A 26303-nucleotide genomic window follows, 5' to 3' on the forward strand; every position below is an offset into this window, starting at 1 on the left:
CCTCAGCTGTTGTGAATCAGCCTTAGATTGCAGAACAAGTTGTAGTTGAAAGCTAGTAAAAATAAGAGTTCTCTTGAGAACTTGGTATTTTCTTCCTTTTTACTTCCCATGCACAAGTGGTTGTTTTAGATTTTCTATTAGATCTTGGAAATCAAACCAGTTGCTATCAAAATGACGAGCTTTTAACCAAATGCTGTCGCCATTCAGGTAAGTTTTAAGCACTGAGATTTTTATCTGTCCTTCACTGATTTTCAAGGCAAATTTCATATTGCAGTGTTGAAAAATTTGCTGTGAGTATAAACTTACAGTGGTAGCACTCTCTATGGATGTGCAGCTCTACAAAATGCATCAATCAAAGCCTATGCTTATTCAAGCTTTCATTAAAGAAAAAAAAATACAGCGGCAGTTGATTATGTTTTGCTTTTGCTCTGCGAAAGAGGAGCAGAGGTAAAGGTCAGAAGGTGGTGTCCTTATCAGCCCTGAGTAAAGTCTCTTGAGGTTTGGCTGTTTGATAAGAATGGGCAGAGACAGATGGTGGAGAGGCTCAATGGGAGTTGCTCTGTTAATGACAGCTCATATCCTGTGTCCTCATTTCCTGCTGACCTGGGAGGTGACTAGAAAAACTTACTGCCTGCCTATGGACTACTTGTGTTCTGTGGTGAACGGGCTTCTCCTCATTCTCAGCTGCCACATCATTTAAAAGATAGCTATGAAGGTATATAATGATTTAGCAGTGTATTTCATTAGCCCAATCTCATTAGTGTTGCATCCATCGTTGGGGAGGAAGGCATGGCAAACAGTACCAATCAATGTGGGAGGGAAGATTTTTCTTTGTACAGCTAATCTATTGATGGATATTTTACAGCCCAGGATAATTTGGTTTGCTGGGATGTAGCAGGATTATTCAGGGACATCATGTATATAGCTGAAATAATGGATATCTGACAGAAAAGAAGTCTGTTGTTCCATTCCTGTCTGTGCTCCTGGAGCACAGTAGATGTAGGGCCTTGCCAGGACAATGATTGTCCACTTTAGAACAATTAACTTAAAAGACCTGCAAAGAGAAGAATGTATGTACAGCTTCCCGGGATTGCCATATCAGAAAAGGACCTGAGCTCTTGGAATCAGTTTACTTCCTTGTTTTCATCCTCAAACATAAGCAAACTTCTCTCTTTGGAGAATATTTGTCAAGGAGCCTTGTGCTCCCTGTGTGTGACACGTGGGACTCCCCTTCCTCACACAAGGCACGGCCGTGCGGTGCCTGTGCTGTTTTCCTTGCCCACCCCTGCTGTCTCCTGCTCTGCCAGCGTTTGCAGAGCCAGCGGGGCGGACCAGGGAGTGACAGCAGCAGCTGGCAGGTGCTGTGGCAGGAATGTGGACCCATCTCTCCTAAGGATCAGCTTCCCACCCCTGGCTCCTGGCTGCCTGGAAGGTAAGCCTGCTTCATATGCTGTCACCGTAGCTCTGTCACGCTCTTCATTTCTGCAGGGATCCTGCCGTGGAATACCAGCTCAAAATGCTGCTAGGCTTCTGTCATTTCCAGGAGTGTGACCTGGGGTAGCACAGGGAATGCTTGCTGGCACTTACAGAGGCACTCTGCTGAGTTTGGTGCTTGTTGCTCTTTTCAACTTTTTGATTGAAGTGTGGGACAGAAATGCTCTCCACATTAGAGCTTTAAAAGTCACTGTGAGAATAATTTCTGTATTTCTGTATTTAACTGGTAAATGTGACTTAAGTAGATGGTTTTCAACTGAGTATGGTCTCATTGACCACATCAGTATTAGTATAATCAGAATTAGTACTTCTGTTGAATTCTTATGATGTGTCTGATGCTGAGCAAATAAAAGCTACAGTCTGAGGAGAGCAGAAGTGCAGATGTGTGACTTGTGGTGCAGCCACTGGCTGGCAGCCCTGGGCAACTGCTGAGCCAGGCTGAAAATGAAAATGTGCAAATTTAAAGAATTTCAGGAGCCACAAGAGTGAAAACACAGCTGAGAGTGACACACAAACTTCATGATTGCATCAGAAGCATTCACTTGCTTCCTTCTCCAAGAACAGCAGATCAAATGAGCACAGAAAACACATCTGTTTAAGTGCCTTATTTACACAGTGCTGTTATCTGGGATATTCAGCACTTGCATCTTACAAGAAAGCCCACAACCCTCTCCTCCATCAGCTTCTTCTGGCCTCTTGTTTCTCTTCTCCTGCTCTGAGAAGAGAAACAGGTGTCAAGAGATGAGTAACTGTAATAAAAAGAAGCAATTGGAAATAGCACAGTAATTTAGGCAATGTCTAGAACATGCTTTTTACTTAGCACCTGTTTGCTCTGTTTCCCCTTGTGAAATAAAACAGGAAATATACAGTTACTAGCAGTGTCTCAGAAAGTTCTTGGAGTAGACGAATGATTATTTCTCTGTAGGAATAAGAAATTTACTCTCATAATTATATAAACCATGGTCTTTCCTCAGCTTTGGTGATGAAATGCCATGCTGAGCAAGGTGGGGTAGATAATAAGGTGATGTCAGTTTTTCTATGCTATCTCCAGGGTCCTTATATAAAATAGCATTCAGGCTACAGAAGAGCTCTGCATCCAGTGTTTCCTGGGCTCCTTGATTTGAGTGTGATGGGATGAAGTTTGGTGTCATACTCCCTTGAATTCATAGCCTTTTTTCCGTGTTCCCATCTCCAATGCAGTTTGCTCCAAGGGCTTTGCAGCTGCACAGGCAGCAGCATGCTGCATCCAGAATATGAATTTCCATTCATGAGAAGTAGAGGTTCTCAAGTGAATGCTTTAGATGCTGTTACAAGAATGCTAATGGGAAACGCACTTGTGAAATTACATACTCTCATCACTATCTTATGTTAAAATTATTGAGTACAGTTCACACCATAATCAATTGTTTGTGTTTTTCTGTAGTGATTGTTTTCTATATCAAAGGGTGAGCTGACACATGAAAACAGTATTAAACCCCGCAAGTAAAGGCTGTAAACATATTTGAATATTAAGTTCTAGGGTAATTAGGATGAGTGCTAAGTTACATGCAACATAAACACCAGATAAAAATCTGCCATTGCCTGCTTGTGTACACCTCGAGTGCTGCATTGCTGGTTTCTTGCACCACTGAGAGCCTGCTCTCTTACCAACATGGGTGTCTGTTCCCCATCCCAAGGAGGAAGTGACTCCCTGGGAGCCACTGTTTGGAAGCCTGCTTACATCCAGGGTCTCCTGGCTCCCAGAGGGACAGGGCTGGGAGGGCACTGAGCCACGCAGCTGAGTGTGCCCACCTGAGATGCTCCTGTCCTTGTCTGTCAATTAAAACCATTGCAAATGGACTCCATTGCAAATGAAGATTAAGAGGACTGGAGGGGCTTCAGGTTCTTCACCTGCACTGCAGGAATGGTCAGTAATGTCAGCAGCAGGATAGTGCAAGCTGCTGTTTGGAGCCCACTGAAGACCTCCTTTGAGGTCTTTAAGTTGTGCAAAGCCATTATGAAGTCCCTTATCCACAGGGATAAGTCTCAGCCTCACAAAAAGATTATGGAGCTGTGAACTTATTACTGTTTGCCTTCCCACTAAAGAGTGGAGAATTGCAGCTTTGCTCTGGGTATTATGTCACTTTTGCTCCTTTTGTCCTAGCATTTCCACGAGACACAGTGGGGTGTATTTTTACTTCATGACATCAAGCTCAGATTTCTTCCCTCTGCTGCAGCAGCCCTTGCAGATTTGACTGGTTCTTTGCATTTGCCTTGCCATATTTACTCTTCTGATGGCTGTCTTACACTTCTAAAAACAGGTAAAATGAAGGCTGAAGAAAACAATTGTCACTGAAGTAACTTTTTGTTTGTTCTGAAGAATGTTTCAGAACAGGAGCAGTCTAAGGTTTTATCAGCTTTTCCTATATAAGGTATAAAGACTGTTGGGAGATGACTGGCTGCCTTTTCTTCCTATTCAAGGCTCTAAAGATCACGTGAGTATAGCATCTCTAAAGAAACATGCAGAAAGGAGTGTGCCTAGTTAGGGCTCTTGAAAAATTATAGATGAAAAATGGTTCAATATCCATTTATTCATTTATCCTATTTGCTTATTTATCTATTTTATGAGAGTCTTCTTCTCCAATGTGTCAACAGCAAGAGGTGGAAAGGATGTGTGTTTAGTGGGGACTTAGTGAGATGCTTAAACAGCCAGCTTTAGAGGATGTCTAATGAACCACTGTGATGGTGTTTGCAGGAGTGCCAGGATGAGGGAGAGATGAGAAAGTTGACTCCATGTTTCAGAAGGCTTGATTTATTATTTTATGATATATATTATATTAAAACTATACTAAAAGAATAGAAGAAAGGATTTCATCAGAAGGCTGGCTAAGAATAGAAAAAGAATGAATAGCAATGGTTTGTCTCTGAGACAGTCTGGACAGCTGGACTGTGATTGGCCATTAATTAGAAACAACCACATGAGACCAATCACAGATCCACCTGCTGCATTCCACAGCAGCAGATAATCATTGTTTACACTTTGTTCCTGAGGCCTCTCAGCTTCTCAGGAGGAAAAATCCTAAGGAAAGGATTTTACAGAAAATATCATGGCTACAAACCACAGATTACCAGAGAGCACATTCTTGTTTAAATGCAACAAACATTTTCTGTGTTACTCTGTGTCTTCATGCTTCCCCTTCCCTTGCTGGTACGTGCAGAGCCAGGCTTGTGTGTGAATCACACCTTAGACAACATGAGCCCAGTGGATGTGGCAACAGAAGGGTGTGTTGTAAACCTTGGCATCCTCAGCAGAGCTGCTGAGAGGTTCCTCCAGCCCTGCAGTTTCTAATATTGGCCTCCTGACTTTGTCACTGTGAACCAGAGCCAGGTTATTCTTCAACACTCAACTAACAAACTCCACAGCCACCCTCGTGTGGCTGTCGGCTCCACTTTAGTTGTTCCCTGGTCATTTCTTCACAGGGCCTGCTGGAAGTTCAGCAATTCCTCCTGCATTTCAAAAGTGCAAGATGTCATTCTCATATTAGGATAGGAGAGTACTCTCTGCTTGAGGGAATGTGGGGATAGCTCAGTCCCAAACACTCAACAGGGAAAGATCAATAGTTATGGTAAAACACTGTTTTAAAGTGCTTTTCTGTTCACTTTTGTCTTGGCATAGCACATGTGAATTGTATTCATTATTTTGCTTGCTTAATAATCTCTGTGAACTCAAGTTAGTGCTACTGAGACATACAGCTATTAATTTTCATGGACTTTTTTGGTATGAGCTTTTGGGATAGAGGGGAAAACGGAGAGAGTGAATGAGTCTGGTAACCAAAATCCATCCTGAACAATCTGTGATACCAGCTCAATGTTTATTGTTATCAGAGGCAGCTGCCTGCCCTCTCTCCACACTTCTATTTGTGGATTTTCGATGGCTATAAATGGAAACACACGCTGACCAGAAATCACCACAGTGCTCCTGATACTTTTCTGTCCCGACTCCAAAAGTGCAGGGATATCTAACATGTAGTCAGGTTCAATCACTTCTGCTCAGGATATTAGGTGATTTTTATTCCTCTGGGAAATGGAGTTAGGAAAACATGAAACCAAAGCCTCAGGAAGAGAAGCTTTAGAGGAAAAGCAAATGGTAAGATGTGTTGAGAAATGTTGATATTTTAAATTTTTTAAAATGTAATTATAAGCAGGAAAAGAAATAATCCATTGTACTTTACAGCAGTATTTCCTGGCTTCTTTTAACCACTAACCTTGAAGATTAAAACTTCATTCATGTGTATTTAATTAATCATGACAGTGCATTTCTGTGGAAATTATGGACATTTTTGAATTCATTTTGTGCTCATGTGAAATGCCAAAACTGAAATCTGGTTAAACTTTGTTATCATTACCCAAACTGATAGCTAATATGAGTGGTTTTCTTGTATTTTTCTTAAGGGACTATATTTTTGCACGTTATGTTCCATAACTTTAGATCAGTAAATGGCAGAAGGAATTGTTTGTGTCTGGAATGAATCTGAAACTTAGTGAAAAAAGGTGTGACAAAAACAAATTATTAAGAGAAAGTGAAAACAGTCAAAATGCAGCTTATTCCTAATTAGCTGAGGCTTGCAATGGAGTTTGTAATCTGCCTTGCATTAATGAGTTTTTTCCTTGATATCACAAAAAAGGCAGTTTATTCTTGGCTTTGCAAAGCCGTGAAGAAAAGTGGTCATCACTCTTGCTAAGAAACAAATGAGCACTGAATTTTTTAGCACTTAAATGGTGGTATTGCATTGATTTGGTTTGGTAGTGGGCCAACTTTTACTCCTGTTTAATCACAATGTTGGCCTCTACCAGCCTCAGTTAGATTGGTTTTGGCAAGCTTGTGTGTTAGTTCACAGTTTTCAATACCACTTCACCAAGGCGAGGTGCATTGGGCAGGAAATAAGGAAAGCACTGAAACTGAAAGTAATGACCTGGTTTTATTGTACCTTTTCTTTAAAAAAACCCAGTATTTATCTAAAGAGTAATATCTGAAAGAGCATTGCTAAAGCTTCATTGCTCAAGTTCTAATGGGAATATTATTTATTGTTTTAATTGTATAATTTCTCATTAATTAATGAATGAATTCTTTAGACAGTGACCTAATTTTCAATTTGCGATTGATATATAAAATATAAGGAAAACGTCCAAATTAAAAACAAGTATAAAATCCACTTGATCTTTAAGGAAGTTTTCAAAGGAAACCTTTGACATTTTGTTCTAGCTCATGCAAAGGGAAAATACATAGCAATTTAATCAGCCTGTATGGTTATCTAATTGCAGACCATATCCTCATGCACAAAGAATTGAGCAGCCAACCTTAAGTAAGGCTTTTCCAGAATGCAGAGTGCTTCATTTGGAACACTAATTATCTGCTGTTGACCTTCTTTGTGTGCATCATTTACTAATTTTAAGAAGAGCAAACTGCAGCGAACAGGGACTCCTCTGATGGGAGCCGTGCTAACGCCCATGTCAGGTCACACGCTGCTCAGTAGCTTCAAAACTAAATCCTCCCTACACGTTGAGCTGAGAGTGTCCCTGAGCAGAGGCAGGTCACGTCCCTGTGGGTGCTCAGCGAGGGGATGGAGGCGCCTGGGCTCAGGGGGCTTCACAGCGCTCTGTTGACAGTGGGGGAATGCCTCTGCTCTGTCCTCCCAGCCCCTTCCCTGTCCCCTTCCAGCTGAGCCCCAGCTTCCTCTACATCCCACCTCAGCTGTCTCTGTCTGTTTAGGCTTAATGCCTTTCTTTCTGTTTGCCAGACTGATTTCCCTTTGCCCCCACATTTTTTCCCTAGTTTCGTATCACCTGGATTTTTATTGATTCTGCCTTTTACTCTTTGTTACATGCTGGTCAGGTAAACTGACTGCATGGGAGCAGTGTCAGAGTTACAAATACTGTTTGTACATGCTGTTGTGGATGTCTGTTCACATATTTCACTTCAGCTGAGCAAACACATGCACTGTTTCATACTCTGCTTCCACCTCCTGGGCTGCCTTTTTGCACTTCACCTCAGTCACAAACTCGCTGTTTTGCCACACTGGTGTCCTGGTAAGTCTGCTTGTATTCCTGAATCATGAACAGCCTTGCATGTGTAAGAGGTTGTTTTCAAGGACATGATATCTTTTCCAAATTCCCAAATTCCAAGTTGCCTTCTGCAGTATCCCGCTTACCAGCTCCTGGATAGGCTGAAGACAGTTTTCCTAAAGCCCAGGGTGTGTGTTTTGGTGCTTGCCTTCCTCAGTTCCCCACAAGGTCTTAGGCCTCGCTATTTCACAGTCACTACAGCCTGCCCCTGGGTGTACACATCCACTGCCCCTTCTTCCTTGTTTATGAATAACAGATCCAGCTGGGTATGACCCTGCTCAGCCCACCCTGTGCCCACATCAAAAGCAGTCCTCGACACCCTGCAGAAATTGTCTGCATTGCTTGTGCCGTGCCATTTTGTTCTCTGCAGGTGTCACACAAGTTTAAGTCTCATGTGAAAAAACCCAAACAAACAGGGTGTGCAGTCTAGATACTTCCTTGAGTTGTTGAAAGAAATTGTTGTGAGGAGCGCTCTCTACTTCCTCACCCCTTCCATGCTGTCTGTAGCCCAGTCCCCCTGTGTTGTCACCCTCACTGAACTCTCCTCGGATCCTGACCCACATGCACACACCCAGCCCTGTTGTTCAACCTCTTCTCCACATTTTGGCTGCTGCTTCACACAGAGATTGTCTTCTATTCCCTGCCTTTCTGAAGAGCCCATGTCCCTTGCAGCGCTATAGCCGTGTGAGCTATCCCACCACATCTGTTATTTCTGTATTGTTGTAGCTCCTATATGTATTTCTGTGTGTAAGACCAATCTTGGATTTTTATGCCCTGTTACTAATATTTTCTAGCTATTGTCAAAAGAACAAGGTCTATGTCATCCTGAAAATACTCTGGTTGTAGCATGTCAATCAAACAGAGACCAGTTCATGCTCAGAGTCTAACACAGAAGACAGCATCACAGACAGTTTTATGAAGTGGTATTGTACCTTTACATTCACTGCTTACTGTGCATGAGATAAATGCTATAAAATTCTCTACCACTTCAGGCTATTTCACGTAATATTTCACATAATAAGAATTCTTATCCTCGCTTCCTGGAGGAAGACTCGGCAGCCAGGATCCTGAAGAGAGTCTTTGTGTGGAGCTGACTGTGAGGATGGAAGATAATGGAGGGCCCATTTTGTGAAGGGAAAATAGAATGACTCACTATAAAATGGATTGGACTAAGTAGATGGACATTGGACATACCTGCCCTTTTCAGAGCTTTGATAAATCAGAAGGACCCAGCAATTCCAAAGTTTCCCTACTGAAACAACAGCTCACCTCAAAATAGTCTCTTTTCATTTTGAAGTCCTCATCCCTTAATGCATATTGCCTTATTTGAATTTATTTTAATTATATTTCACACTTGACTCTTTCCTATTTGACGTCTTCTCTCTTCATGAAAAACGGCACTATTGCATTTAAAATAATGTTTATTGGTACGTTTAATGGGGAATATTTAATCTTTGTAGTTTAGTTTGCATTATAAGGGTTTTTCTTTACTTTCTTCTTACATGGAGTAGCAATAAAGAACAGTTCTATAGCGAAAATAGATCAACCAAATGGATATATGAATCATAAAGGATGCCATGCACTCCTTAAAAGGTTAGGTTTTGAATGACAGAGTTGCAGGACTTCATTCAGAGAATTAGCATTTGCTTTTGACAAACAGTCTGTGTGCATACAGCTTTACAGAGCAAGGCAATTTGGATCAAGCCCGCCCAAAGAAACAATGGTTAATCTTCCTACTCTGGTAGAAGCATCAGAAGTCCTGTCAATATCAGGCCTTCATGGCAAGTGTGGGCAGTAGAGATTCCTTGAAGAAGGCAGGCTCTTTCCTGAAGTTTGCCACCTAAGGGAGCCCAGACAGAATGAGGATGGTGAGGTGACTAATGAGGTGATGGCAGGTCCTGCTTGCAGGTTTTGTTGTTGATTTAACGACGTGTAAACCAGGTGAGAAGCGAGTGCGAGATGGGAAGGGTTGTTTGAAAAGCAGCAGATAAGGGAGCTGGGTGGAGATGGGTGGGAGAGGGCAGGGCAGGCAGCGCTGGGTACAGCCGTGCCTCCGTGGAAACCCTCCTGCCAGGTGAGCCCTGCTCTTGGGCCGGGAGGGCTGGGGTCAGGGATGGCAGTGCTCCTCCTGGGGTCAGGGATGGCAGCGCTCCTCCTGGGGTCAGGGATCAGGGATGGCAGTGCTCCTCCTGGGGTCAGGGATGGCAGTGCTCCTCCTGGGGTCAGGGATGGCAGCACTCCTCCCGGGGTCATGGATCAGGGATGGCAGCGCTCCTCCTGGGATCAGGGATGGCAGCGCTCCTCCTGGGATAGCAGCGCTCCTCCTGGGATCAGGGATGGCAGCACTCCTCCTGGGGTCATGGATCAGGGATGGCAGTGCTCCTCCTGGGGTTAGGGATGGCAGCACTCCTCCTGGGGTCAGGGATGTCAGCACTCTCCTGGGGTCATGGATCAGGGATGGCAGTGCTCCTCCTGGGGTCATGGATCAGGGATGGCAGCGCTCCTCCTGGGGTCAGGGATGGCAGCGCTCCTCCTGGGATTAGGGATGGCAGCGCTCCTCCTGGGGTCAGGGATGGCAGCACTCCTCCTGGGGTCAGGGATCAGGGATGGCAGTGCTCCTCCTGGGATTAGGGATGGCAGCACTCCTCCTGGGATGGCAGCACTCCTCCTGGGGTCAGGGATGGCAGCACTCCTCCTGGGGTCAGGGATGGCAGCACTCCTCCTGGGATGGCAGCGCTCCTCCTGGGCTCCTGGGGTCAGTTATGGCAGCACTCCTCCTGGGCTGCTTGCTTGCCAGGAGCAGGGTCCCATGGCCAATCTCTGCCACGCTCCTTGGGTGTGCAGCAGGCAGGTGTCCTGTGGCCAAGGTGTGCTGTGGCCAAGGTGTCCTGTGGCCAAGGTGTGCTGTGGCCAAGATGTGCTGTGGCCAAGATGTGCCGTGGCCTCCGTGGGTGGCCACAAGGAGGGCGGAGGAGCCGAGGGAAGAGCGGGTGTTTGTGCAGAGACAGCGGCTCCAACGCCTGGACAACGGGATCTGCTTTGGCGCAGCAGAAATCTCCGTGGCTGAGGAGCAAAGGATAGTTTGGTAACTGGGTGCTGAAGTTTGAGTATCATGCTCATTTCATGACATAAACATAAATATAAACACAAAAGTCAGAGAAGGCTTTGTATGAGTATATGTTTAAATTATTCCTTTTTATCTGAGAGGACGGTTTTAGCTCTTGCTGTGGAGGGTGTGTGTGACCTCCTCTGGGAGATTTTGTCTTGTAGCTGAGCTCAGGTGGGCGAGTTGACACACTTAAAGAGTTTTGTGCTACTTTGTCCCAAATTACAGCAGCTTTGGCAAAAAGGGTTGCTTCAGAAGAGCAACTTTCAAATAACCCAGAGCTGTGTAGATCAGCACTGAGGCTTTGCAGTTGCTACAGCAATAAGATCCTAACACGGTGACAATTGCATCTTGCTGTAGAGGTGTAGGAAAATGACCAGGGCAGAGCTCCAGCCACAAGATCAGCATTGCCTCCTGCGTACCTAGAGCTGCATTCCTGCCTGTGTGGAGGCATGGATTACTTCAGCAGGCAATCACCCAGAAGGAGGAGGGAATAAATTGGAGCCTGCACGTAGCAGCATATTTTTAGCACTGTTGATGTGACATTAAACAGGACAAAAGAAAGTGGGAAGCACTGAATCTTGATCTGCCCTTCTTTCTAATCCTGTCACGGAAATAAATGCAGTGAGGCAAGAGCTGCCTTTTCTTTAGGCTGACACCAGTCTTACAGAGGCACTGCTGGAACATTTGAGGCAGACTTTGGTTGTGTCAGTGGGAAAAGAGCTATCTTGGAGATATCTTCAGTGCACTTTTGGTTGGGGGTTATGTGAAACGATACCATACAATATCACACAGGGGCTCAGAAGAGGAGTGCAGCAGATTCCTGTAGGGTCTTGGATGTTGTGGTAAAAGCCTTTTCATGAACAAGTAGCAACTGCCTATATTAATGTTTTGGGGTGAGGAAAGATAAGAACCCCTGTGCCCCTGTAACAGTTGCATCAATTGCATCACAAAGTCATGCAGAGCAAGTCCAGCGATTGAATTTTGGGTGAGGCATCCAGAAAAAGAGTTTTGGTATGGAGAGACAGCCCGTGTTGATTAATTAAAGCAGTTCTGGGAAACAGTTCTAGGCATGAAACTCTCTTGAAATCAGTTAAATGGAATTTTTTTTTCTGTGGTGTTGGTTTGAGACTTCCCTGAGTGATACTCAGGTATAACCTGAGAGTTATAATGAGTGAGAGACCATTTCCAGAAGTAAGTTTGGCTATGGAGGCTGTTATTTAAAAAAACCTTATTTTTTCCAAAGATATTCCTCAGGAATGTCTGAGTTATGGGTGTTACTTGTGAAGATGTTCACAGCTGCTGCTCACACTGAAATTCAGAATGAATTCTAGGAAAAGCTCCTTCATTAGAAGTAAAGTGCAGCACTGGAACAACCAGGGAATTTGTGGACTATCTACTCTGGGAAGTTTTCAGGACTTAACCATATGAAATCATGGCCTTGCTCTGGCAGTAGTCTGAATCCATATGCTGGAGTGGATGATTTTTGGAGGTCCTTTCCAAGCATTTCTTTGATTTAATTTTGAAGCTACACTACAGCATTTGTCATGAAACATGCTTATAGCTTTTCCCATCTGCAAATCTCCTTTAACACATTTAGTATGGATACACAATGAGACTGTACTTATCATTAAGGCATCCTCATTCCAACATTTTAAACCTAATGTTTTCAATTCACTGTTCTTTGAATTCTGAAAGCACTCAGTAATAGAGTGGCAGCATTAAATCTTTTGCTTTTGTATGAATTCCTGAAAATAGAGATCTTTGTGGTTTAACCCCAGACAGCAATTAAGTACCACACAGTTGCACCCTCCTCCCCCTTTCCCAGGAAGGAGGAGAGGTGTGGAGGAGAATAAAAAAACCAAAAAACTTGTGGGTTGAGATAAAACCAATTTTTATCTGTTTAATAATTTCATCTGTTTAACAAGTTTAGTAATTGAAACAACCAATAATGGTAATTATAATGACAATAATGAAACAGACAAATAGAGAGGGATAAAAGCTAACAAAGACACAGAGGCACAGCACAATTGCTCATCACCTGCTGACCAGTGCCCAGCCTGTACCTGAGCAGCAATCAGCTCCTCCTGACCAACTCCTCCCAGTTCATATACTGGGCATGTGTTCCATGCTATGGCTCAGAGCTTTGGCTGGTTCAGGTCAGCCCTCGTGACCGTGCTCCCTCCCAGCTCTCGTGTGCCCGCTCCCTGGCAAGCAAGGGAAACTGAAAAGTCCTGGATTTAGAGGAAACACGAGTTAGGAAAAACTGAAACATCAGTGCCTTACTAAGACCTGTATCCCAGCTGAAACCAGGACAAACTACTTGACAATGTACAGAATAAAAAGAGAGGAGTGGTTAATGAAAGGGATAAAGAAGGCAGATGTTAATGAAGCTGGGCTTGGAGGACAACATGCATGTGGTGTCCCACATTCCTCCAAAAGGGGAGGAGGCACCCAAGATTCACAGATGCCTGGAGTCAAAAAGGAACAACAAAAGTCAGAGGGTCTACAAAAATTTGCAAAGTTTTATTAATAAATTACACTCATGGCAGGGCAACTGGAGTTGCCTGATATAAACACACTGCAGTGGATTTTGAGTAAGGAGTGGGGTGAAAGAGGAGGGAGAGAATAAAGAGAGGGAGAAAGAAGAAAAAAAGATCCCTAGTCCTGGCTCCAGCATCAATCCTGCTGATGGAGTGCCCAGGGTCCTGGATCATATGTGTGCCTAGGTTTTGTGGGGTTACGTTTTCATTGATACTTTTTGCCTGTTCTGGAGCTGTCTCACTTTCTGTGCGAATTAGTTGTCATATGCAGTTCATTCTTCTAGATCCTTCTGGAAACAGGTTGGAGGGCGTTGGGGATCTTTGGTGGTCTTGATCCCCCTCTGCTGGGTTGGCCTTTTGCTGGCAGCCCATTCCTGCTTCTAGACCTGATTCTGGCACTTGTGCTGTGCTGTGTTTGCTGATCTCCCGAAACCAGAACAAGGATGTTTATCCCATAAAAGTGCTGCCCTACCTCACCATGGCCTGCTTCTCCAGTCACATCAAGTGAGGCATCGAGCCTCCCTCAAGTGATGGTTGCTTATCTCTCCTTGGGAAGAAGATTCCACTGGATGAGGAGAAGCTGGAGTAGGGCAGCCTATATTTCACTTTTTAAGCACGTGGTCGGCTGCACTGAGGTTAGCAAAGGCAGGCTGAGGAAACACAAGCTGTGTGTGGAATGAGTTTGTGCCCCAGACCCATGAGGAGGCACTGGTGAGTACCTGCCACTTCCTGACAGGATGGAAATGGAGCAGTGCCTGGTGGTCCTTAGTTTCTAGGATCACCCAAAACCTTTCCTTCCTGTTGCTTCTCCTTTAGAGGGAAGCACTATCCTAACCCCTAAGTTCTCTGTACCGAGGGAGTAGAGCTTCAACTCTTGATTGATCATGAAGGTCATGCAGGAAACCTTTCTGCATTTTTGAGAGTTAACTGCTACCTTGTTTGGTGATGGTGATCTGTTGTACATATTGCAAAATAATTTCTGATGGAAATTTTGCTATATTAGTACCTTCCTGGTAACAAAGATCCATTCAATTTGCTGAACATCGGTGAAAAATTAATTTTGTTCAACCGCTTTTAATTTGTTCAGGATTCTCAAAAGTAGAAAGTGACTGGCTGAAGCTTTTCCTATCTTGAATTGTACACAAATGAATGTATTCATACCCCAGAACTGACAGAAATCCCAAAGCAATTTCACATTTTTCTTTATGAGACAGAAAGTGAATCATTGCCATTCTCTCTTTACTGTATCATGTTTCTTGTTCTTGAAGAACATTTGGAAACCAAACATGGGAAACTTATAGTGTTTTATAAATGTTATGTTTTTAAATGATGTGAAATGAACCAATGGGTTTGCTTTAAACATTTAAAACTGAAGATTCAGGGAACAGCCATCAAAAATTTTCCCCTGTTGAATAGATTTAAAATTGTTTTTATCGAAACTCCATGCATCTCATAAAATGTTACTGGCAGTACATTTATCACCATTTTACTCCTTCTTGAGCATACACCTGTTGGTGATGATAAAAAAAAAAGTTTGAAAAACATCATTAGATTTTTTCAGCCTCAAGCAAGAATTAAATGGCTTAATATACTTTTTTAGTAAATACACCTTAAAATACATCCAGATCAAACCCGAAATATCAACTGAGTTAAGTGATAATCAGACAATGAGTAATTCTTAGCAAAGCTCCTGAGCCAAAACTCAGTTCTTTCAGTCTGAGACTACAAAAGCAAAATGCAAGGTATCTGTATTTGAAGTTCCAGCAGAGGAAAGGACATGATTTGTCTTTCTCTCTGCTTTTCTTTAATAGATCATGTTTTCACTAATGTGATGGAACACATCTCAGTTAAAAATCCATCAGCTTTTCTTATGGCAATCTTATTAACAAAGTTTTAGGTGAACTGTACACTGATATATACATATTAAAAAAAATCCAAAGAAAATGTCAGTATATTTTTGTTGGGAGAGAAGTAGCTAAATCTAACAGGAAAGATTTTCTTTTTTTCATTTCATTTCATTTTATTCCTAATAACAATATATTCTAGTTTACAGTGTCTTTTTCTGAGAAATAAACTGTATGTGCTGAAGGATTATAAGGATAAATGATTCATGTAATGATTTTCAGCTCCTTCCCAGTTTCTAACTCTTAGAAGTCAGGGCTGTGCACCTCCAACCTTGCCAATGACTTGTGGTGACACAGAGCTGCATCGTGTGATGGATTGCCTGGGGTTTTCAGAGGCTCCAGTGCACTTTAAAGTTTGGGAAATAGGATTATCAGAGCAAATTTAATTTTCACTTTGTTTTATTTGCTTTGTTTCATTCATAAGTGTTATGATAAAAGTGTCAGTAACAGGATTACAGGCTATTTCTTTGTTCTCCAGTGGTGATTGTGCTTAGGAATCACCATGACCAGCTACATCAGGATACAATAGGATCTGAAAGAGAGTAGTTCCCAAAGTGGTATTGTAAGTAAAATGCAGCAAAATATAAACTAATATTTCATCCTTCTCTTTCCAATGGAATATTTTTTGCATTTTTTCAGAACGTGCTTCTTGGCATATGTAGAAAATCTAAGTCAAATGACTGAGATGTCTAAAGAAAGAAAAAATTGTAATTTTCACCCTTCCACATAATGTCAATCAAAGGGATGTGTCCAGAAAATCATTCTGCATACTGCAAAGGGCTCTCAGAAATTACCCCCTGGCAGCAAGTGTGTGGGTAACACTCTCCAAATTACTAGGGACAAGTTGAACCAGTTTCTTAAAATCAGCTAAATTTGTAGATATTAGTCATTTTTAAGAAGAATAGATGGTAAAACTGCATGATTTCTAGGAGCACTGCCTCTATGACGTGCTCAGGTACTGCAGATACGAGTGCCACGTAAAAGTATGGAAATAATTTTCATGATGCTCTGGGCAGTGTATGTCTTGGGAGGGGTGTGAGATGGGGCTTAGCAGGAATAGGGTATGCTTTGGCACGTGCTGATTTTCAGAATATCCTCTGGTGTAGCAATATTACATATTCCTCAGAATTCAAATCTTATTTGAAATGTTGACCCCAGTATTCTGAAGGAATCTCTTCTCTTTTCCTATGTTGGAGCTTCTTGATAGGAAACTCTAATAAGAACAGAAGTACTTATGTGCTGTTATATTTACTGTGTATTGTAGACTTCCTGTAAAAAATTATTTTTCTTTGAAATGGTATATTAGAATTTTCTAATTAACGTTCTTTTGTTCTGTTTTTATTGCTATTTCTCATGCAAGATCTTACAGGTTTAGATGTTCCTTCATTAATGCAGGAGATAGTTGCCTTCTTTCAGATTTCTTAAACAAGAACAATTTGTTCCAATAATGGAATTATATTTGAAATAATGGCTTTTATATAAAACATAAATAGTGACAGTAGTTGTCTCACTGAGCTGTCTCAGGGTGGCAGTGATTTGATTTGATAGTTGTTTATCTTGCTTTGTAAGTGCAGAGATTGTCTTATATTGTAGCTACCTTATTTTTGATGTCTGTGAGAGGGTACAATTCTAAATGGATATCCAGCAGCTAACGTGTAGTACGAGAATTTCTCAAATTTTCTTCACATGTAAATGATTTAGAGAGCTAGCCATGGACATAAAATATATTATATATAAAGTAAATTTATTTATATAAATGCAGATAGCCACTTTCAATCAATGTATGAGTGAGCAGATGATGATTTTCCAGTAAATCTGTTGTAACTTACATGTGTATGTCTTGCAAATAGACTATGTTTTATGTAAAATGATGATCTGAGTAGCATGTCTGAAACACTGCCCCACAGTAGAACAGATGCCAAACAATGAAGAGCACTGTTTTTGTATTTGCAGGTGTGGGACAGAATTTGCAGCATGAAGTGTGAAGGGAGTTGCTAAGCTGTTTTGTAAAACCAGCTTTCACTTTTCAAGCAGAATGTAAAGGTATTTTTAGCATTATTGGATGTTTCTGAGTTCAGTGCACCAGCTTTTCCTCCTAAAATAAGAGACCAGAACTTGTTCAGAGTGTGACTGTGCCTGCTTCTGAGAGAATTCTGGGAAGTATCCTAGCCAAATATTCTTTTTTTTTTTTTTTTTTTTGTCTGGGAAGTGGAGGAAATTGTGAGAGGGATTTTAGTACTCCAGCTTAGTGAACATAAAAGGAATTAGATAATATTCCAAACTGAATTCCAAGTTATTGTTTTGGAAACCAGTGGAGAATCAAATCATTGCATAAGTGTTAATAATATTTGCATCATCATTAGCATTACTAATATCGTGATTTTCTATGATGTATGTTGCAATTTCAGCCATGAATCATCTACATCAGGACCTTTTAGCTCAAGGTTAGGAGTTCCAGTGAGTACTTATCTGCAGAACACTTATATACTAAATTCTTCATTTGAGTTCTTGGAAATGTCTTTCAAGTTAAGATGTTTGCTTTAAGCTGCTATTGGATATGTAGAAAAGGCATGAATTCAAGTGATGTTGAAGCAATCTTCAGAAGACTATGACCAACGTATTTTTTCCCATCTGATGCATGAACAAACATCCCAGACTGTTATATTCTTGAATTCAACCAAGAGTTCTCTAATTAAATGTGTGTAATTAAAAATATGTAGATTTCATGAACAGAAAGTTATTTCCATAATTCACAATGTTTTTATGCTGGAAAATGAAGCACATTTAAGCAGTTTTAATGAAGTTTTAAAACCATAATTATATAATTAGTTTAAAATGTTTTCTATGCTGTTACTTTCATTTCAGAGGAATGAAAATATCTGACAGAAAAATAATCAGAAAGTACATATATGTGTATTAGCTGTGTGCTGAAATAAGTTATTTAGAATTCCACTGAAGTGACTGGCTAGGTATTATGTGGAATGACAAGTACTTGAGCTGTTTGGGACTATTAACCCACAAAGAAACTGAAACACACTTTTGAACTTTTAAAAAAGACCCAGGTCAATGAATTATATCTCAGTGAAATTTATTTTCACTAACCAGTTACTTTTCAAATTTGTTTTATTACGTTATCACCTCCTAATTTCACATTTTTGGCCTGCTGTTGTGGTGTGTCTTCCCTGCCTGCCCTGTCAGAAGTGCCTCTGGTGCTGGGTTTTGTTTGTGATGTGGCTTCTCCTGAGCATGGCTGCTGCCTGTCAGGAGATGTGGCACCTGAGGAATAAACCCCAGTCTGGCTTTGGGTGTGAGATGAACACCCAGGTGGATGTTGAGCTGAGCCAAGGCAGTGGCAGCTTTGGATAAGCAGCAGTGGTAGCCTGGGTTCCTAAGGATGTTTTATCCCCATATTTAGGCACCTGTGAGTTTACAGGTGTGGAAGAGGGATGAACACTGAATGGAGGAGGAGTAGGGGTTGAAAAGTTGAGCCTGGGAGAAGCACAAGTGCTATTTTGAGTTGCTAGATCATTTTTGGTGGGGAGCTTCAGCACTTCATTGTTTCCTGAAGCAATGGGACTTAACAACAGCATTTTACTCTGCTGTGTATGTCAGTAAAATCAGTGCTGCAGGGAGAAGACTGGTGATGTAAGAAGTGGGGTGAATCTGGGGGTTCTTTGCACTCCCTGGTGCTGTGGGAAAATGTGGAATGCACCACAAACCTTTTTAGTTCTGCACACCATAGGCATGGTTGTAATACACACATTAGACAAGACTTGAGAAGAAAGCTGATAATGAGACAGGAGAGGCAGGGAGTCCTAAAAATTATTAAAAGAAGGTGGAAAAAGAGTAATAAATGTAATTCTCCTTGAAATTGGGAAACTAAAACAAACGGGAAAAAAAGGTAATTACTTTTGAAAAATGGAGTAAAAAAAGCCTACAGAATGGTGGGAGTGAAAATTCATAGATATGTGTGAATTAAAGAAGTTCAAGAAACATGGGAATAGAGATGGAGAATGAGAAATAGGGGATGTGTTTGGCTGAATTTGCAGCAAGCTTGTCTTTTAATAATTGATATTTGACTAGCTGTATTTTATTTGTCAATGTAATAATTCCATCATTTGTACCTACTATTAAGTTTCCTCACACTTTTGGTGAATGACTATGTAGAATTCACAGATTACTTGGAGAACACCTGTAAATATCTTCTAAATTATGGCTCAACAGCAGAAACTCCCTCTGCTAACCTGTTCATAGCAACCCTTTGTATTGGTAAAGTGATTCTCCCAACATCTCTTAATTCCCCACTAGACACTTAGAAGCCTCTTCCATGAAAAAGTTCAGTTGGGTTTTTTCACATATTACAGGATAAAAGATTTCAGTAAGGAGACTAAAACCTTGTTGCATTTTTCTTGCTGGCTTCATCAGCACAGTTTTCCACGTGGGTTGATGCTGATCCTAGGGAAAAAAACCCTCTTTTCCCTCTGTACAAACACGTTTTGCCATTGATTTCCATACCTTGCTGAACTGTAAAAAAGATTTCCTTCCTTTCCCTGCAGCACTTTATATAAAGCATTCAACTGCACTTGTAACTCAGTCCTAACCAATTGCTTTTCTGCTGATCTATAGAAATAGATGTAGATAGGTATTCAGGAGATTTTATATCCTGCAACTGCTGTATAACTAGAAGATATATTTCTACTCAGAAAGCTGGGAGTGATACTTTGCATCATATCTTAAAGTGAGAATGCTTCAGCTCTTTTCTTGATTTGTTTTGCTATTATTATTTCTATGGTTAATATCTCTCCAGCATTGCAGACAATCCTCCTTTCCTGCTACTCTTTTAGTGACATGGTTGCCTTCTCACTCGACAGCACCAGGCAATGTGTCACATTTCTGAGTGACCTCTTGTTCTCCTGTATTTTCTGAAGTGTTTACAGGGTTTGTGGCGCTCCTGCTCGCTGCACTCCAGGCAGCTGCTGTGCTCCAGCCTGGCAGGAGCTTTGGGCATTATAACAAGAATTGTCCTTTTACAGCTTTGCAGGGCTCTGCAGTCCTATGGTTGGTTCTTTATGGGAGTCTAGAGATAACCTTGTATTTTTTCAGCATTAGGAAGCCTGAAGTAATATCAGATAACATAAATCAGATTGCGCGGTTGCCCTTGTTGTTTGTGGGCTCTTACAAGATTGTATTTTGGTTCCTTTATTTTCATTTTGGTTGTCTTCTGTCACTTACAGGAGCAACAGACTGACTGCTATTAATTTCTGACATATTATTTATTTTTTGGCACTTGGTTGGCACCTGTTTCTCTCTGATAAGTACTTAGGGCTACGACTTCGTGTGGATCTGTGCACACACTTCATTAGCAGCACTCCTCCACTGATTTTGTTTGGATTGCTTCTGTGATTTACTATCCATAGGGACCAGAGTTTGCAGTTGAAAAATTTGATAACTCCATGAAAATTATTGTTGTAAGCACTGTGTGTCTGGCTGCTTGTACTGAGATGAATGTAAGCACTGACTGTGTGTCCCTTTAGGAGAAGCACTTGCACTGTTAATTGCTAGTGCTCAGCTTCATGTGGCTCCTTTGCTACAAATGCTGACAATTTGGATTATCTGCCATTTTGTTTAGATTGAAAAAAAACTGCATCAAGGCCCCAAACACTACAGATTTTTTTAAAGCTTGCCACCACAGAATGCAGGTTTATCCAGAGAGATGGCTGGCATCCTGATATAGTCCCTGTTCCTGCCTGTGATTATGGGCTCTCTGTACAGACTTGGCTGCAATAAACATAGGTAAAATTTGGGGGTAACCCCTTAAACACACACAAACCTTTTTTTTAAAAGGATTTTCTTAAAAACACTTGTAACTATTTCCTGGTCTTAGCAGCATTTTAATATTCCTGTTAGGGGGTGTGTGTGTGTATCTATTTCTACACAGTTTTGAAATAACTAATGTACATTGATTGTACTGGAAAATCACAGTAATTAATTTTTCTCTGAACAGAATGTGATGAAGGGAATGGTAGTTAGTGCAAAAATAAATATTATTCCTGTGTTTATTTGGATTTTTCACTTTTTTCCAGTAGAGTGGATTTAAAAATGCTCAGAAGAAATCGTATTAGCATAATATGACAGTTTTTCTTCCCTAACATAATTCTTTCAGTCACAAAGGAGATGTATTTAATACAAGGGATATGTGTCTCCTTCAGCTTGGCATAAGAGTTCATATTTGGTAAAGCATAGCAGCAGTGACTGCTGAAATACAGTAGTTAGCCTGATGGCTAATTGAAAAGGAGAAGGAAAAGGAGATGTTTGAACAGAAGGAAAAAGAATGTCATATGTAAAATACTTTTTATCATAAACAGGTCAGAGCTTATTTTGTGTTGCAATGATAGTTCACTACTGAGCTCCAAAATATTATTGGGAAATCCCCATGTGTCAGATTCTTCAGAAAACAGGGTTTAAGAAGAGGGTTTTGAGCCATGGTTTGGTGTTTCATTGCCATAAAAAAAAGGGGAAAGAGGCAATGTAATAAAAAGAAACATTAGAAAAAGAAACCTTGTCTCTTACTGTTTGTATTCTCCCCTAAAAAGATGGAGGTAAAAATTCAATTAGCAGCATAAGTCACAGGCTAAGGTTTGAGCTCCCCAGAAAAAAACTCTGCAGTCAAGTTCTGCTGCTATTTTTAGCAATTTTTCTACTTTGCTGGAAAGGATGGAAGATGAGACCACTGCTGGTGACTCACATTGATGACAGAATGGATAATAGCAAGTAGGTGTTTGGCTCCAGCTCTAGCTCTGCTCACCAGTAAATATCTCTACTGAAATAATGTGTCAGGAATGGAGAATTGGTCCAAGCACAAATGTTTTGAAGTAATATTGTGAAAGCAGCTAAGGTGATGGCTTGCATTTTTTCTTTGTGCTTTGGGTGCTTCCTGGTGTAAAACTGAGGCTTGACCTGCATTTGGTAATCCTGGAAAAAAGTGGTAGGAGTGAGGTAGGACTAAAATATTCCTTGCTTGGCTCCCTGCTGTAAGAACAGTGCTGGCAATGTGATGTCAGAAAACAAGAATGGATTACTGAATTGGAGATCCAGTCTATCTAGCTCACAGTCCTGTCCTCAGCTGTTACTTGAGCTTCGTGTTTATGATTAAAAAAAAGTCACAGTGAAAAGGACAGATATTCCTGTGTCTTCTTGTCCCCCTGAGCTTAGTGTAAATAAGTGGATCTGTACATTGTGGATGTATTTTCTTGGGTTTTGATCTGTTTTTCTTTTTGGCATCTGGAACTTCCTGGTGCAGCAAGTTTCATAATAATTATGTGTTATGTGAGCTGACACTTTTGTTTGTGTGATAAATTCATGTGGTGCCTCATGGCAATTTTGTTCTTATCCCAAGAATCCATGAGACTGGAGTAGAAACTTAGCTTTATACAGATCTGTTTTTCTGTACAATATTACAGTAGTCATAGTCTTGTTCTAGGTACCCACTAGCTCATATTTACAGGGAATCTTGTGCATGAATGGTCCAACTAATGTTGCTTAGACAGGAATCATATCCCCTCTTTGAGATGTCCATAATGTACATCTGAGTGAGAAAATAATCTGATTTTTTTAATATCAGTTAAAAAAGAGACCATGATTAAGCTGACCCATATTAAACATTTACCTTTGGGTAGGATGGACTGCATCTCAGAAGTGCCAGTTCCTCTCTTTTGTATGTGGAGACAACATGGCTTTGATGTAGATTTCTGTTCTGGACACCTCTGCATTTGGTCAGATGAATATTGCTTTTGGGGATGTCATTCACTGCAGAAGAAGAAATATACATTATCCTGGGAAAAAACTAGCTTTATGAATCATTCACTATATAATAAGCTGGTAAAATGCATTTTACTTGCTGTCCTACCTCAGACACGCTTTGGGCAAGTGGTAGCCAGACCCTTTGGGCACTAGCTACAGTGATTTTGCAGTACAGAAGGAAGTGGCAAAGGAGATTTTATACAATGAATACTCTTAAGCAGGGTTTTTTCCTTAATGCCTGACATCATGATGTGCCCACTTTTTTTTTTTTTTGGTGGAATTGTCTGTAACCTCAAGAGAGCCCATTCCTTGGATGATGTGTTTCATTTAGATTGTGAAGAGAGCTCCCAGCACAGTGTCTCTTCAAAGGTCACCCAGAACATTTTGATTAATGCTATCTTGTGTCCGTTTGGCAGCTAGCAAAAGGGAGGAAAAGAAAACAGACCAAAAAAAAAAAAAAAAAAAAAAAGGCAAGGCAAGGTGAAAAAACCACTTTGCTCCTTTAACCAGAGCAAGGTGGCAGGTAAATGTTATCGTCACAAGCACATGGTGTGCAGTGTGCTGGGAATAAGAGACGATCCCGGGGCCAAGGGAAGAGGAAAGCTGGTCTCTGCACCTGGGAGATAGTGAGCCTCAGCTTGCAGGTGCCTTGGTGGTGTGCCTTTAATTGAGAGCTTGCCATCTTCAATCAATTCCAAACATTTGATCTCCCTGATGAATCAAAGGTTGCTGTTCCTCCCTGAGGAATCTGCTGCTGCTGCACTGAGCACTGGCACAAACACGCTGCCTGCCGACTGATGGTGCCCTCCCGATGTCGTCTGTCCTGCTCCTGATGCCAAATCCATAGAGTTTGATTCCACTAGGTCATTGGAAACTGTGTTTTGATTTCAACCATTTTCTAATAGGAAAATACAAGAGAAAAACTTATTCAAAGACATAAACAGCCCTAGTTTGAGCACCTAAGTAAGCTTCAAGAACCTCTAGCATTTGACTTACCCTGGTTATGCGGTTTCTGTAAGTAACAGCAAATGATATTTAGGTCCTAGTTGTGCTTTCTGGCATTCTAGCACTAAGCTTTCTTCAAAAAAACCAAAAAAGAACTTCAGACCTATTTCTTGCAGTGGGAATGAATGCTGGCATTCCATCATTCATTCCCACTACAATTTCAGGTGCCAGCATGATATTTCAATGCAGGTATTGTAAAGATAGTATCAGAGTACTGTTTAAATTTTATTTAAGACCTATGCTATGAACTTCGGATGTGGAAGGCAGGCTCTGAGGGTTTGAGACCTACAGAAGATTTCAATATTTTACTTGCCAGTCTTCAGAAATAATTGAAGAGGAGTGAGTGGGTAGACCCCAGATTAGAGTAATTTTTCTCCTACTACTTCAGAGTCTGATCTTGCCTCAATTACCTGATTTTCATTCCCTAAAATCAGTAATTTAGAAATCCTTATTTTAGCTAACAGGGCTAATCAATAGGCTGTGATTCATCTCTCCTGAATTTAGACAGCTGCATTTACCTCTGAAGAGGTTTTCAGGCTCCTGTTGCAGTCATGGAAGGAAGTAGGGACTTCTTGGGCATTATTCTCTGATGAAGTTGAAATGCCTATCCTCACTCTAAGTGTCTAATTTCTCTCCTTTGGCCCCAATGGAGCTTTGAACAACCTCACATGTAGATTAAGTAAATACCTATGTTTCCTTAACTGTCTGTATAGGAAAAGTCCCTTTAAGTTTGCAGAAGCTTTGGCTTTTCATATTATTGCAATACTATTTTTTGTCTGTCAATTCATTTAATTCATTGCTCAGAGTTATCTTTGATGTGGAACAAAGGTATCAGCAAGCACACCAAAACTTTAGATGTGAATTTCAAGATATACACAAGTGAAAATGCAGGGAAAATGTAGACTGAAATCTGGGCACAGTCCCAAGAAACAGCCATTGACATTCCTACTGCCGTGGAAAGTGTTAGGCTATATTAAGAACCACTGTTTTTGATTGATAGCAGAGGGGATTCCAGTCTAGAAAAGTATTTTTAGCATGTTAAATATGTCAGGCATTTATTATCTTACACATTCCTGTCTTTTTCTCATGTTTTCTGAAGCTATTTTTTCCCACAACCTCTTTTAATATCCTACTACATCCTATATATTCTTTCTGGTACATTGGGCAAAGCTCTGCTCGTGTTCCTCTCTTGAACAACAAAGGATCAAATGGTCAGAAGGGTATTCAATTTGTACTGTTAATTATGTGAATTTAAGTACAGCAGTTTCCAGGCTGTAATAACCACAACTGCTTCCTCTTAGAGGAATGTTGCCATGTAGACATCACCACTGCAGTGGGATTGATCCACAAAGCTTGTAGATTCCTTTATTGAATTGTCAAACAGAATAGTCCTGGAAGGTTATTCTCCTTGCTGTGTTGTGAATTCAGGACAGTCTCTGATTTAGTAGTTACTACTCAGGAAAGAAAAAATTGTGAAGGGACATCACATGTCCTTAGAGAGGGCAATCACACCCACAGAAAAATATGGCTGTAGGATCAATGTAATTATCTGTATTTTCCTTGTCATCTCTATTGTGTTTTGGGAAAATAGAATTAAGAAATGTGGGGGAAAAAAATCTGCTAATGGGATGATTTACATATACTTAATAAATGCTTTTCACCCAGTATTAATTTGTTAGAAGGAGATAGGATTTTTTTAACTACTGTGTATTCACTGATCATCACAGATGCAGAAAAAGAACAAAGAGCCACAGTTCTTTTCCAGCTCTCCTCCAGCCCAACTCCTTGTCTGCAAGTGATGTTCTTTGTCTCCTTAGTTCAACTGTCCAGATTTTCGCTTTACCTTAGGCAATGTGGAATTTTTCCCTAGAGAATTAAGTTTTCTCTGGACAAAACAGCCTCAGAAAAAATAGTTTCAAAAACCTAGTGCCAAAGACTTCTGATTTCAGTCCAATAAGTGCAAGCACAAAGGAAATTAGGTTAATCTGACACCAGGGGCAATGAGTCAGAGTATCTGGCTCAGTCATACAGGTACTCAGAGGGTTTAACTGCTATGGGTACCGTGGTCAGTACCTTTGATAAGTATCATGCATTTAATTTCTGTCTGTGTCACTACATGTCTGTAGGTACAAATGTATCACTCCAATGATAACCCTCTCTCTTCTTACAAATGTCCTTCTTTATTTGTAGACAGAGCATCCTTTGTAAAGCTGCTCTTGTTTAAATGAGAAAACCTGTTTTGTCTGTAAAGATTTTATATTGCAAGGCATTTTCCCCTAGAACTGAATTTTTCTGCATTATGATTTTCTAACAGAAATAGAAAGCTAGATGAGAACAATCAACTGGTTC

At 41.0% G+C, this 26303-nt stretch overlaps 1 protein-coding gene across 6 annotated transcripts in view; it reads left to right on the forward strand.

Annotated features, from left to right (window-relative positions):
* Positions 1-5475: 5475 nt before the first annotated feature.
* Positions 5476-26303, forward strand: part of MLIP (muscular LMNA interacting protein) — a 102921-nt gene continuing 82093 nt past the window's right edge. For 4 of the 6 annotated variants that reach the window (XM_084203085.1, XM_084203086.1, XM_084203087.1 and 1 more), the window contains exon 1: positions 5476-5620. In XM_084203085.1, coding sequence (XP_084059211.1) covers positions 5558-5620 — 63 coding nt within the window. In that variant the 5' untranslated portion in view covers positions 5476-5557. Of the gene's footprint in view, positions 5621-6795; positions 6837-17102; positions 17193-26303 lie in introns of all 6 variants that reach the window. The other 2 variants (XM_084203089.1, XM_084203090.1) reach the window with 2 other exon arrangements.

Source organism: Fringilla coelebs (assembly GCF_963513975.1).
Source record: "Fringilla coelebs genome assembly, chromosome: 3".
NCBI lineage: Eukaryota > Metazoa > Chordata > Aves > Passeriformes > Fringillidae > Fringilla > Fringilla coelebs.